General features: G+C 51.3%; 1 protein-coding gene across 13 annotated transcripts in view; it reads right to left on the bottom strand.

Moving 5' to 3' along the window:
• Positions 1-13,674, bottom strand: part of TRERF1 (transcriptional regulating factor 1) — a 213,584-nt gene that overhangs the window by 28,462 nt on the left and 171,448 nt on the right. For 9 of the 13 annotated variants that reach the window (XM_055406355.2, XM_055406356.2, XM_055406359.2 and 6 more), the window contains 5 exons: positions 7,870-9,537; positions 6,454-6,500; positions 5,408-5,558; positions 4,044-4,358; positions 295-682 (listed from right to left, as the gene is read on the bottom strand). In XM_055406355.2, coding sequence (XP_055262330.1) covers positions 295-682; positions 4,044-4,358; positions 5,408-5,558; positions 6,454-6,500; positions 7,870-9,279 — 2,311 coding nt within the window. In that variant the 5' untranslated portion in view covers positions 9,280-9,537. The remainder of the gene's footprint in view (positions 1-294; positions 683-4,043; positions 4,359-5,407; positions 5,559-6,453; positions 6,501-7,869; positions 9,538-13,674) is intronic. The other 4 variants (XM_055406362.2, XM_055406363.2, XM_055406365.2 and 1 more) reach the window with 2 other exon arrangements.

Raw genomic sequence — 13,674 nt, forward strand, 5'->3', positions numbered from 1 at the left:
ATCCTGTTTGTACGTGTACTTAGTACATTTACTTTGGGTGTCTTAAAACGATTCTCCACGGCGCACTTGGACTGTTTTTGTTTCCTCCCTCATCCCAGAGCAACCCTAACGAGCTTTATGCGTTGGTCTCCGCCGCTAGACTGTGATTCCCTTGAGGGTAAGTATTCTAAGAATTCCTAGCACGCAGCACACGGTCTGAGCCGCCTCAGAGGTCTGTGAGGTGACTGAGGCAAGCACTGAGCCGGAGGCTTCTAAGGGCAGCCCCGGGGCGGCGGCGGAGCTGGGGCGACTCACTGGAGCGGCAGAGCAGCACGCGCGGCGTGGGCGTCAGGGGCGTGAGCGGCAGCTGCGGGTGCGCGCCGGGGCCGTGGCCGGCGATGAGCACGCTGCTGAAGAGCCCCGAGCCCTGGCGCACCGGGCTGAGCATGGGCGGGGGCGTGTAGGGCGGCAGCTCGTGGGCGGCGTCCAGGAGCAGGTGGTCGCCCAGCACCCGCGGGGAGCGCAGCTGGCTCTGGTACAGGGTGGCGCCCGAGTGCGAGGCGGCGAGGCTGGTCGGGTAGGAGGGCGGCGGCGGGATGAAGAGCGGCTCCGGCCGGTGCCGGAACTTCTTCTTCTCCGACGGCGCGCTCCTGAGGGCCTCCTCGGCTTTGGCCGCGCCTGGCTGGGGCTTCCTGGGAATTTCCTGCGGCGGGAAGAACGGTCCGACTCAGAGCCCCGGGCTCTTCCCTCAGGCCCCGGCCACAGGGTGCGGGGCAGAGTGCGTTCCAACGGGAACGCGCGCCCCCTCCCCCGCCCCGTCTGGCCCCAGCGTCCTCGGCCTGAGAAACGGTCACGGCCATCTCCGACAAGGCGCGATCTGGTGGCTTGCCTACGGGAGCCGACTTTGGTTTGGGAGGAAATCCCTCACGTCTGGAGACCGACTGGGGCGGGGTAGGAACAGTGGGTGGGCAAGAAAGAAGAAATTCACATTCTTCACTGCTTATCACCGCATTCCCATCTGCTGACTGGAGTCCAGCTGAGTGGGCCCTTTAATTCCCCGCGGGCTCCCCAGGGACGGACCTCGGGGACAGATAACACATGTTTAAGCAGGGGACAGAATCGTCTATTCAGGGAAGCTGGCAGAGGCTGTGGGGCAGGAAGACGGGGCGGGGCGGGGCGGGGTCAGGAAGGCTCCCAGGGCCAGTGACCCACACACTGGGCTCCCCCTTGGAGGTAACTGTCGGGGTGGAGGAGGGCCAGCTGCGCTCTCGGAGGCATCCCTCTCATGGGCTCTCCTAGAAGTGGCTCCCGTGGCCCTTCCCCCTCACCACCCTTCACTGCTGCTCCCAGCACGTGTGGCTCTCCTCTGTGGCAAACCCTTCTCCGAGCTTGCTTTCCTGTCAGCGGGGTTAGTTTATTTTATTCCAGCAGAACCAAGCATCTTCTGGAAGGAAGATTTGCCACATGGAAACAGATATACTAATAAGTAAACATATGCATGGAAGGAGATAAAGCAGGGCATGCCAAAGCCAAACACAAACAGACTTGGTGTGGGCCAGCATCAGCTCAGAAAACCCAGAGCTGGGTGAGGCCGGAGAGACAGTGGTGCGGTTGGAAGCGGGGGTGGGGTGCAGAGGGGATACCTGCAGGGAAGTTCTGGGCAGTCTGTGGTCCCCTCCCAGGCCCTGCAGGCCACTGCCTGTCACAGCTCTGGTCCCTGGCAATCCTGGTATCCACCTTGGTGCCTCAGTAGGAGGCAGCAGGGGGTGATGGGAAGGGTTGGCCATGGTCATGTGACCGGCCCCAGGCACCCCTCAGCTCTGGGCTCCTCCCCCTCTAACCAGCCCCGCTGAAGAGAGTTCTGCTGCCTTCAGCACTTCAGGCTGCCCTGCCTTGTCTCCCCTCAGTTTCTGGGGTGCCATCCCAGCCCCTAGCAGGAGTTTAGGGAAGCAGAGAGGTGGGGAAAGGAGAAAGGCCAGAGGAACTCACCCCCAGGGGGCTCTCCTTAGGCCACAGAGCCCCAACCTGCTTCCTTTCCCCACCAGAGGGCTCCTTGCTGCCTGAGGCTGAGATGGAGAGGGGGCTGAGGAATAGGGAAAGGATGCCCATGCCCCCCCAACTAGGGGAGCAATCCTGATGCTTTACACCCAGTTCCTGGGTGACTGATGAGGTCAACTGAGGACTCTGCATGTCTTCAACACTGCACCGGAATCCAGACCACAGACAGGGCCAGAGGTGCCTTGGGGCTCGCTCTCCTTGAGCCTCTAGTTCAGTGACAACAGCTCTGAACTGGAACTTTCCAATCCTCCAGGCAAGGCTCTGAGACTGTGGGCCAGGGAAGGCCCCCAGAAGGTCAGACCTGGGTATCACCTGGGAGGAAGTATCTACAGAGTTCCAGCCAAGCAGGGCCAAGCACTAAGAGGTCTTAAAAGCTCCCCAGAAAGGTGACAGCCACTGAGGAAGCCCACTCCCTTCCCCCTGAGGTCACAGGAGAAACCATGGTTCTGAGAAGGGAAGGGTCTCAGCTGTCTGCACCCCAACTGACTAGGAGCACAGTGGGGATTAAAACCCAGGGCTGCTCCCTGAACATTTTCATCTCGTAATATATTAAGTGTCAGGACCTTGCTCCCGTGTACTCAGTCTTACTTCATGCTTCCACTTCGGCTTATCTCCTCACAGTATCTTCCTCACCCTTGCCACAAAACCAAGTTCATCTCTGCCTTCAGAACTGTCTGGAACCCTCCTCATGATGGTCTTCTAACACCAAATGTCCCTTGCCTCGTCTTAGTCCCTAACGACCTGAGCGCTCGGGGTATATTCCCCACCAGCCCCATGCAGGGCAGTCTGCCTTGGTGTCTCTTGTCTTGAATTTGAGGCAGACCTGCTGCATGGGGCTCTGACCCCTGTGTCACTGGGAACCTGACTTTCTCCAGCTTCAGGCTGAAAGTTTCCAAAGGGTAGAAACAGTGTCTCTCTTTCCAAATCAGGCACTTCCCTGGGCAAAGAGGGGGCCTGGCGGTGTGGTTTCATCTCTCTGCCTGTTGCTGGCCCCCAGCACCTGCCAGCTGATGGGAATCCTCACCTCCAGAGGGTCTCCATCTGCCTCTCCTCTTCTGAGCCTTGATATTATGTAGAGAACCAAAAAGGCTCTTTCTGGACTTTTCTAGTTCTCTTAATTATTCTCCCTATCCTTCTCCTGGCCCAGCCCCACCTTTATGCCTCCTGGAATCCCAGTGGCCACTTATTCTATGAAAATAAGTATGACCTAGCACAGCACTTTGTGGGGAGGGGACAAGTCTGATATAATGAACCATAGGGGTTCCAGACTCCACAGGGGCTGGGGGGGAGGGAAGGAAGGGGAGAGGGAAGGATACAGAGAGAGATCTCTGTCCCAAAGCTAGGCTAAGCTGCTTGAGTGAAGCACTTGGAAGCTGAGAAAGAGAAGGACAGTAAGAAACATGAATCTCTTTGCTTTCTTGAGATTGGGGGTGGGTGTCTCAGTGGAATTACTTTGGGAACCTCAATGAATCATGTCCTCTGAGAGTATTTATGCAGAGGTGATATTGAAAATATTAAGCATCTGCTAAGGCTGACCATCAGCACGGATGCCTGGAGGACCTGCCGTGCCAGGGGGTTACATCTCTGGTGGATGGATCTGGGGAGGTCTGGAGATCCTGGGGGAGGGACCTCCGGAGGTCTGGAGATCCTGGGGGAGGGACTAGGGAGGTCCCTGGGTACTAGTTCTTTGTGATCAGGAACAGTACTTCCATATTTTAATCACTGTGATCATCAGCTGAGTTATCACCTCTGTTTTTAATCCAGGAACATCTTCTGGTCTCTCAGAATCTAACCTGGAATGTGAGCCTGGTAGAGTACTAGGCGTTTACTGGGTAGCAGGTAGGTTGGACACAGATGGGAATTCCCAGGGTGGCCACAGGGGCTCAGCCCCAAGGGGCCATGCCACATCTGAGCTCCGGCCAGTGGCCCGGGCACATCTGTCCTCATCTCCAAGAAAGCAAAGGGATGTCCCCACCCCAGGCAGGTGGGGCGGAGCAGCAACTCACAGCAGGCGGGTTGGGGGCAGCCCCGTGGGGCGAGTGTGGGGGAGAGAGGGTCATCCTCACGAGCACAGGCATCTCGTCGTCCGACATCGAGCTGGCTGGCTTGTCTCTGGCCGAGGGGGCGGCAGCGACGCTGTTGGCGAAGCCCTGAGAGCTGGGCTTGGGCGGGAGAAGCTTGACAGGGACAGACACGGGCATGACCATAGGCGTGAGGCTTTCCGCCTCGGGAGGGAGCTGAGGTGGCGGCGGCGGCGGAGGCGGAGGCGGCAGTGGCGGCTGGGGCTGAGGTGGAGGCGCCGGGGCCTTCTCTCCTTCCTCCTACACAGACAATAAAGGCTTTGATCCTGGGCTCAGAGCAGCTCCCACAGTGGGGCATGCAACTTCGCTCTTCCTGAAGTGTTCCTGGACATCATGTGTGGGTGACAGAGAACCACCTCAGGGTGGCTTCCTTCCCGCCACCCTGAGTCCCTCGGCTCCAGTGATGCTCATGGGCAGTGGACAAGGCACTCTATTTTCTACATTTAAAAAGTTCTGACCACTTGTATATTCAAACAGACAGTGAAGAAAAATTTTTGTGTGGTTGTCATTGCTTTTAACGAAAAGGATCTGAACTTAGAATAAGGCAAAAAAAAGGGGAAAAACCCCACATAAGCTCTCATGTAGGACCTTTTAATTCTTTGGGCTGCAGCTGACTCATCTGTCAACTGGAAGACAAAGATCTTTTAACTGGCACAGTCAAGAGACGGAGTGACCTGGATCACATCAAAGTTTGTGGCGAAAAGCGAGTTAATCTCATAGACATAAGATGCACAATATTCAAAGAATCAAGAAAACTCTTTTGAGTTTTAACCTAACTCTAAAACTGCGTGGATAGTTCACCACAAGCATATCCTGCCTGGATAATCCCAAGGGCATTTAAAGGTCTCTGGATGCTAGAATCTAACACTGGTGCCCCAGTGAATAGAAAATGCTGGCTGGGAGCCTGGTGGTCACACTAGCTCTCTCTGGCCACTGATTACTGATCTGGAAGGCCTAAGGGATCCTGGCCTTGAGTGCTTCATGCAACAGAAGTTAAAAACAATATTGTATCTCCATGTTTTCTTTGCTGTCTTCAGGACGTAGAGAGGGTGGGATCCCCTAAAAGGATTTCTACCACCTCAGTTCTAGATTTTTGTCCATGGTGCCAGTGGAAGTGGGGACTGTGTGACCTGGCTGGCTCCCAGCATCAAAGCTTGAGCACTTCCATTAGGTAAGGACTACACCTCTCCAGGTCCCCCAGGTGGGGCTCATATTACTCCATCTGACAGCAGCAAAGCAAAGCAAGCAGTACATGGCCTGGGAAGGATAGGGGGTGGATTCCTGCTCACCTGTTTGAGGCTGGGGGAGGCCCTCATCCCCCCATGGGACCGCATGTGGCCATTCAGGGCAGGCAGGCTCTTGAACTCCTTCAGGCAGATGGAGCATGTCAGCTTGTTCTTGGCATCAAACTGCTCCCCAAACACTCCTTTGGGTTGGCCGCTGCTCAAGCGTAGGGCCAAGTGGAGAGGACACGCACATCAACGAAGGGAAACAGTGACTCACCACAAGGCCAAACACCCCATGATGAACCCGTTTCATTCAACCAGAGCTCCCACGGCCATGGCCCCTCACCAATTCCCTTTGGAGAACTGAGCCCAATTTTCAGATGGAAAACGGAGGCTCAAAAGTAGGAAAGGGTATGCTTAAGATCATGCAAAAGTTGAACCAAACATCTTCCTTCATTCCAGGCCTTCATGTGCTGGTTTTTCCCCCCACTTCTGGCTTACTACCCTTCTAGAAGCAGGGTGCTTGGGTCCTCCTCTTCTAGAAGCCTTCCCTTAGAGATATGAGTCTCAGTCTTCTGATTAAGTCTTCAGATTACACATCTTAGTTTGTCAGGTTCTGGGTAAGTCTTAAATGATTTACCACACCCAGGGGTGTGGTAGCAAGACTGTACTAGTTCACCATGGCATCCTCAAAACTTAGTTCTATATCTGGCCCACAGTAGGTACTCAACAAACACTCACCGAATGGATAAGAGGGCAGAACATGGGCTTTGGAGTCTATGCCAGCACCCCTACTTTCTCGATGTGCAAACTTAAGCTCTCTGAGACTCAGCTTTCTCATTGGTAAAATAATAATGATAATAACAGTTAACAGTGGTTGAGTGCTTACTACATGCTAGGCACATGGTAATCACACCCACCCGCACTGAGTTACTTTTATTAGACATGATATGGAGTAATAGTAAGTGGCTCAACCACAACAGCTGCTATTATTGTTCTTATAAATTTCTTTGAGGAACTGACTTTAAATTTGGAATGAATCATGAGACAATCCAGGAAAACCTCCCAGTCTCCCCACATGCCAACAAGCCTCCACGCACCCATCCTACCTTGACTCAGGAGACCCTGGCTGGGCTCGGCCATCAGGTAGGTGCATCTAATTTTGAGCAATGCAGGACACCAGAAGAAAGAAGAAAAAAGAAAACAAAAACATGTTTCTGACCAGAAGGGTCCTTAACCAGTGGGAACAGCAGGGCCTGCCCTTCTAGGATTCTTCCCTCTCTCTGCCTCATGCTGACCGGGCTCATAGCTACGCATGTCCTTGCCTTTCCACACCTGAAACTTCCAGTCTTCTTTCCCCTGATGCTCATGGGCTTGGGGCCACACCCCTGAGGATGCCCTGCCAGCCACAAGCCCACTGGGACTCAACCCCTCACCTCCTTTCCGGTTCTCCCCGTCCACCCCTCTGTGCATGGACAGACTCCATTCCCAAGAGACACACAGAACGGAGAGCTGGATGATACAGCCTCACACAAGGAGACCTCCTGCAGGAATTCTTTTTAGCCTGGGCCATGTCATCTTATTCTTGTATTCACAAAGGCTCTCAGTTACTACTGGCCTGAGTCCTAAACAAAGCAGGGTCAAAGGGAGTTCATCTCTGGCCTTCAGCCTTCATCAGAGCCTTCTCTTCATCTACCTTGGTCTTATTCAAGGTACCCTCCTCCCTTGAATCTGTTGTCACTTGAGTGTAGCACTTGGAACACTTCAAAACACGAACAGTGCCCAGCACACAGTAGGCAATTTTATGATCAAATATATATGGGAAACAGTTAGGAGTTAATTAATACTTGTCACCCGCAGGCCGAATCTGACCTGCAGACATGGTCTGCTTAGCTGGACTGTTTTGAAAAACCCTGACTATGGATATCCTTAGTTGGGGCATCGGCCCTCCAGTCCACACAATCCATACCAGGCCATTCTGCTCATTGACTTTACCTGCCTGAATCCTGTGGGCAGCTAATGTTTTTACCTGTGCAACTACATGAGGTATCCCCTCATATTGATTTCTCCCAAGAACCCACTCCCCTCCCCCGAGCAATGTCCACTAAACATTCTATGGAACTCCTATTCTGAGCAATAGACTTTGAGAAATGTCATAATATGGTCTCCCTCCCCAGAAGGGAACAATTTCATAGGAAGTCCCCTAAGGATACAGACCTAAGGGGGACAAGACACCCCCACTGTGTGGTCCCTGGGCACCTGATGAGGCTTTGACCATGACATGCATCATTTAGGACCTGATATATATTTTGGCGGCCTCTTTAGTGAGATTATAAGCTCTATGGGCAAAAGACTGAGGCACAATTGATTTCATATTCCACAGTGTCTGGTTAACGTTTGTGGAATAAAGAAAGAACGAGAGTGTCGGAGGGGTTTGGAGGACGGGACTAGGCACTGCACTGGACTCAGCTCTGGCTGGCACACGCGCACCCCGAGATCCCGGGATTAATGTCCACTCAGGATACCTGGGGCCACACGGCACTGGGAGACAGCTGCTGGTGCTGAGGACCCATGTTGTTGAGGTGGATGCTGCCGGGGGACAGGAGCGGCCGGTGTGGGAGGGCACTGCTGGCCCGGTTCAGGTCGGAGCTGGCTGCGTCTCCCATTCCTGTGTCTGGAGGCCCCATGTCCCCGTGGGAGCTTAGCATGGTCTGGGCCTGCCTGTCACCTGGATAAGTCTTAGGCTGAGCGTCCTCAGGCTGCTGGTGCTGAGGCAGGAGGCTCTGCGGGTACACGGGGTGGCCGTAGGGCTGCTGGGGCTCCTGGTAGTAGTACTGGGGGATGGAGCCCAGCTGAATCAGTTGGACTGCGTGTGCCTGCTCCGGGCTGTATTGGTGGGGGTCCCTGTGATAAGAAGGTGGCTGCAGGTGCATCTGGGGCTGCTGCGGCTCTGGCAAAGGCTGGATCATGGGTGGGGACTGGTAATACTGAGGTATCTGCATTGAACCCTGCCGTGGCTGCGGCTGCGGCTGCGGCTGGGGCAGGCGAATCTGCTGTTGTGGTGGCGGCTGCATGTCCTGCAGGGACACCCGCTGCTGCCCGGCGTGCGGCTGTTGCTGCGGTGGGTAATACTGATGCGGCTGCAGCTGCTGCATGTGCTGGGATAGCATCTGGGGGGCCTGCAGCGACTGTCCTCCCTGCACCGGCATTTGGGCCAGCGGCTGCTGGTAGTCGTAATACAGGTGCCCTTGGCTCGGGTGCTGCCCGACCTGGAGAGCTGGTTTGGACAGCCCTCCGGTGAAACCAGGGTGAGGCTGCTGGGACGCCTGCTGGTAGCGGGACGAGAGAGCCGGTGCGGGGGCCTCCATGGGCTTCTGGGACAGCAACTGGCGGAGGGCGCTGTCGGATGCCCCGTCCATTACCGCCGACTGGGTGTGCAGCACCTGGGCCATGTTGTTGACCTGAATCCGCAGGTTCTGGTTGGCAAACACCTGGGTGAAAGAGTCCAGCTTGTGCAGGACGCCGCTGGTGAGCTTCTGGGTCCGGATCTCGCTGGCCTGTGAGTAGGTGTACTGGCAGCCATCGGTGGGCTCCGCCTGCGCCGGCGCCCCCCACATCATGTTCGAGTTGGTCAGGTTGCCACGTAGCTGGACGTGGTTTCCAGGCCCTGTGTGGCCTCCCCACCCTCCCTGCCTCGAGGTATCCACTTGGCCAAGGTTTTTGGCGCCAACAGCCAAGCCGAGACTATCCCGAGTTTCTTGAGGGAAGTGGGGGGAGATGGGTGATGCCTGCGGGGCATCCATTCCAGCCCCAGGCACTGTATTCCCATAGTTGTGGTTCAGCCCGCCGTGGACGCCCAGTGGTGGCGGTTGGTAGAAAAGGTTCTCACCACCATGGGCCACATGGTTGGTCTTGTATAGCTGCTGGTCCCCCATGGTGCCTGCCCTGGTCGTGAACGTCCAGCCACAAAACCATACAAAAAGGTCAATGACACAAACCCGAAAGGACTGAAACCCTGAGAAGCAGAGAGAAAGCGTCCACACTACTCCACGGCTGACATGTCCGTGACCGTGGCTGCAGCCAGGTGTTCCTGTTGGCCTCTACCACGCATGTGCAGAGCGAGGGGTTTTACATCCTCACCCGGGCTAAGGGACGGACCAAATGCCACCGTGGTGAAGAGATGCTGCTCACACCTGCAAGACAAGTTGCAAAGGACAGGAAAGGACTTACTTGGATGTTCTGCAATGAGCAAATGTATCTACCACGCCTCATTAGAGAAATAAACACAAAACAGGAGCCTGGATTACAAATAGCCAGTTTCATACATGCCACACCTTTACACTGATTCCTCAGATCTTGACCCTCATGTGAGGTGTGAATTCTCTTACTTTCAAGCTATTGCTCAGCGGCTCATTAGTTCATCGATTCGTTAATTCATTGTTTTGCTCACTGATTAATTCATCCGTTCTTCTGGGACCCTGCTATTGAAAGCCCAGCACTACTGTAGGGCCTAAAAGGATATGAAGAAGTTTAAGATACTCATAAATCAATTCATCTGGTCAACAAATACTTATTAGACACAGACATTTACTAAGTGGAAGACACAATGATTAAGGGAATGATTAAGACATGGGCCAGATCTCGAGGAGCTTACAGTGGAAAAAGGAGTTGGTCACATGAATAGCTACAGTACAAGGAGGAAAGAGACTGATGTAATAGAAAGGGAAAAATAGCAGATATGGAATTCATAGGCTGGAGGGTATATTTCTAGCAGAAGAACAGTTTCAAAGAAGAGCAATGCATGTCAGTACACAGCTACTTGATCCTTTGGTATCCCTGCTCAAAGAAACATCTGTGCACAGTGCTGATCACCTGGCCAGAAGTCTATGATGTGCCTGGACCCAATAAATAAATAAATAAACAAATAGGCTGAGCCAATCAAGTTCCCTCTCTTAGAAACATGAACTAGGGGATTTCCCTGGTGGTCCAGTGGTTAAGAATCCGCCTGCCAATGCAGGGCACATGAGTTCGATCCCTGATCCAGGAAGATCCCACATGCCACACAGCAACTGGGCCCCTGCGCCACAACTACTGAGCCCACATTCAGAACACTGAAAGTGAGACACTCTAATAAATAAGTAGTAAATATCTGCAAGCTAGGTGGTTTCCAATTCTAGTTTTTCATTAGGAAGGTCCAGTAGAAGTAATTGAAATACAATTGTCAGTGATAGATCGCTATGTGATTTTTGGTACCTAACTCAGAAGCAGATCAAGAACACTGAGCTGACACCACTTTAATAAAACTCGTATTTTTTATCTATTAGTTTATATGAATGAGGGTTTTCAGTGTTTATATAAATGAAAAATGGAAATATAACAGATGCTGGTCTGTGTCTCATATCTCATGCAACAAATAGTATTCTTCCATGGACAGATTAAAAAAAAACAAACAAAAAACAGAAGAAATAACCCAGCACCAGCAAGAGTCTACCTCTGGACCTGGGTGACGCTGCATGGGTGGTGGTGTGCCTACTCTGTGGTAACTGGAGTTGCACACTCGGACTTCATCACGTATGTATATGTTGTATGTCAATAAAAAAAATGACTGAGCCAAAGCATGGAAACAACCTAAATGTTCATCAGCAGGTGAATGGATAAAGATGTGGTACACACACACACACACACACAAATATATAGGAATACTACTCATCCAGAGTAAAGAACCAACTAATGCCGTTTGCAGCAACATGGATGCAACTCTAGATCGTCATACCGAGTGAAGTAAGTCAGAAGGAGAAAAACAAATATCATAGAATATCACTTACAAGTGGAATCTAAAATATAGCACAAATGAACCTAACTACAAAAAAGAAACAGACTCACAGACACAGAGCTCAGACTTGTGGTTGCCAAGGGAGGAGGCTGGGAGAGGGATGCACTGGGAGTTTTGGGCTGGTAGCTGTAAACTACCCACTCCAGTGTTCTTGCCTGGAGAATCCCAGGGACGGGGGAGCCTGATGGGCTGCCATCTATGGGGTCACACAGAGTTGGACACGACTGAAGCAACTTAGCAGCAGCAGCAGCTGTAAAGTATTACACTGAGAATGGATAAACAAGGTCCTGCTGTGTAGCACGGGGAACTATATCCAGTCTCCTGGGATAAACCACGACAGAAGAGAATATTTAAAAAAGAATGTGTAAAACTGAGCCACTGTGCTTCACAGCAGAGCTTGGCACAACACTGTAAATTAATTATACTTCAAACAAAAAAACCCCCCAACACCACAAACAAAAAACAATTAAAAACATGAAAAACAATTAAAAATTACTTTAAAAAGTCTCCAGCATCACCAGCTAAGGTATATTTTCAGTATTATTTTAGTTTTTATGTGTATTATTTATCCAAATTAGAATATACTTTATGCTGTCTTGATCAACTGCACACTTTTAGTAATCATTATAATGATAACTCAAACAGGAAGAAAATTTTAGAACTTAGAACTTTATGATTTCAGGAAATTTTAAAAGTTTTAACTTCATATAAAATTGTTACAAAAAAATTAGGATAGGGAAACAAATTATAGAGTTTTAGGGACAAAAACATATTACATTAGCATAAAATTCCATGGGGGAAGTGAAACAGAAATAAAATTTCAGGAGAAACAGGGACACTGACTATTAATGAAGAACATGCTCATGCATTTTAAAAACGGATGATGTGGGTATCAAATTCCATGGTGTTTAGATTCCACTGGATAAATTTAAAACAGTGATGTCATAGTTTTACTTAAAAATATCAATGTTTACAATGTACTGGAAATTGCATCTTCTGCAGACATATGATAAAAAATGTAGATGTAAACTTAAGAATGTGTGAGGGGGTAAATGGTTTTACAATATCCTTTTATGGGGGATTTTAAGCAGGAAGTTTTTGAACACCCTCCTTCCAGCTGGGAACAAATCTAAGTTGGTCTCTGTCCCTTTCTGAATGAGAAGAGATGGGGATGGACAAATTCAGGGTGAGGCATTTGGCTTGGTGGAAAGAAGGGTGAACAAGGAAAGCGGTGGTGTGCGACAAAGGCTGGGTAAACATGGCTGGAGCAGACCCTGAAGATGAAGCCTGGAGGACTCCCAGCGACCACCCCCTAAGAGGGTCTGACCTCCTGATCAGCCTCCTACTCCACACCCCCATTTCCAAGTTCAAAGCAAACTCAACATCACCTCCCCACAAATGGATGCTCCTCCAAAGCCCTTGGGACTTCCCTGATGGTCCAGTGGTTAAGACTCCACGCACCCAGCAAAGGGGGCTCAGGTTTGATCTCTGGTCAGGGAACTAGATCCCACATCTAAAAAAAAAAAAGATCCTGAAGGCTGCAACTAAGACCCGAGTGTGTGCATGCTAAGTCGCTTCAGTCGTGTTTGACTCTGTGTGACCCTCTGGATTCTAGCCTGCCAGGCTCCTCTGTCCTTGGGATTTTCCAAGCAAGAACACTGGAGTGGCTTGCCGTGCCCTCTTCCAGGGCTCTTCCTGACCCAGGGATTGAACTTGTGTTTCTTATGTCTCCTGCGTTAGCAGGTGGGTTCTTTACCACTAACGCCACCTGGGAAGACCCAGCACAGCCTAAATAAATAAACATTTTAAGAAAACAAACCAAAACAAAGTCTCACCCTTGACTCGTCCTTAACACCCAACCACCACGACCCATCAGTTTACTATCTAGTGTGTTCTGAACGCAACCCAGGGCACTGTATTTATCTTCTGCACTATCCCCAAAGCATTCTGATTGGCGATCTCCCTGCTTTCAGTCATGTCCATTCTCCACTCAGCGGCAGCAGAATAAACTTTCCAAAATGTACTGTGATAACATCATCCCACTGTTTAAAACCTTTCAATGGCATCTTCAGTACCGTTCAGTTTCAAATAAAAATCATAACGGGGCGGACAGGGTTCCCCATGGTTTGTTACCAGCCTAAGGATATAACCCTTTCCTCCTTGTTCTCCCCAACAACTCCCTGTCCACATTCCCAGTCACTTTGGTATCCCAGAGTGACCAGGTTCCATGACTCTGCCAAGCTGTCTCTTACAACAGAACCTTTGCACATACTGCCCCTCCCCAGTTTGGAGAGCTTTCCCCTTCCCTTCTCCACCTCTTCATCCAGCCAAGTCCTGGGCATCCTTTGGTTCTCAGCCCAAACTACACTTTCTTAGAAAGTCTATCCTAACCTCAACTCCCAAGGCTACATCAGGGTCATTTCTTTTATGTTCTCATAAAACCAAATCCCTTTCCTTCAGACCACTCTTCTTAGCCTGTAACTGTATTCCACCAGTG

This window comes from Moschus berezovskii, chromosome 23, assembly GCF_049115385.1.
Source record: "Moschus berezovskii isolate FMDL1 chromosome 23, NW_MosBer_1.0, whole genome shotgun sequence".
NCBI lineage: Eukaryota > Metazoa > Chordata > Mammalia > Artiodactyla > Moschidae > Moschus > Moschus berezovskii.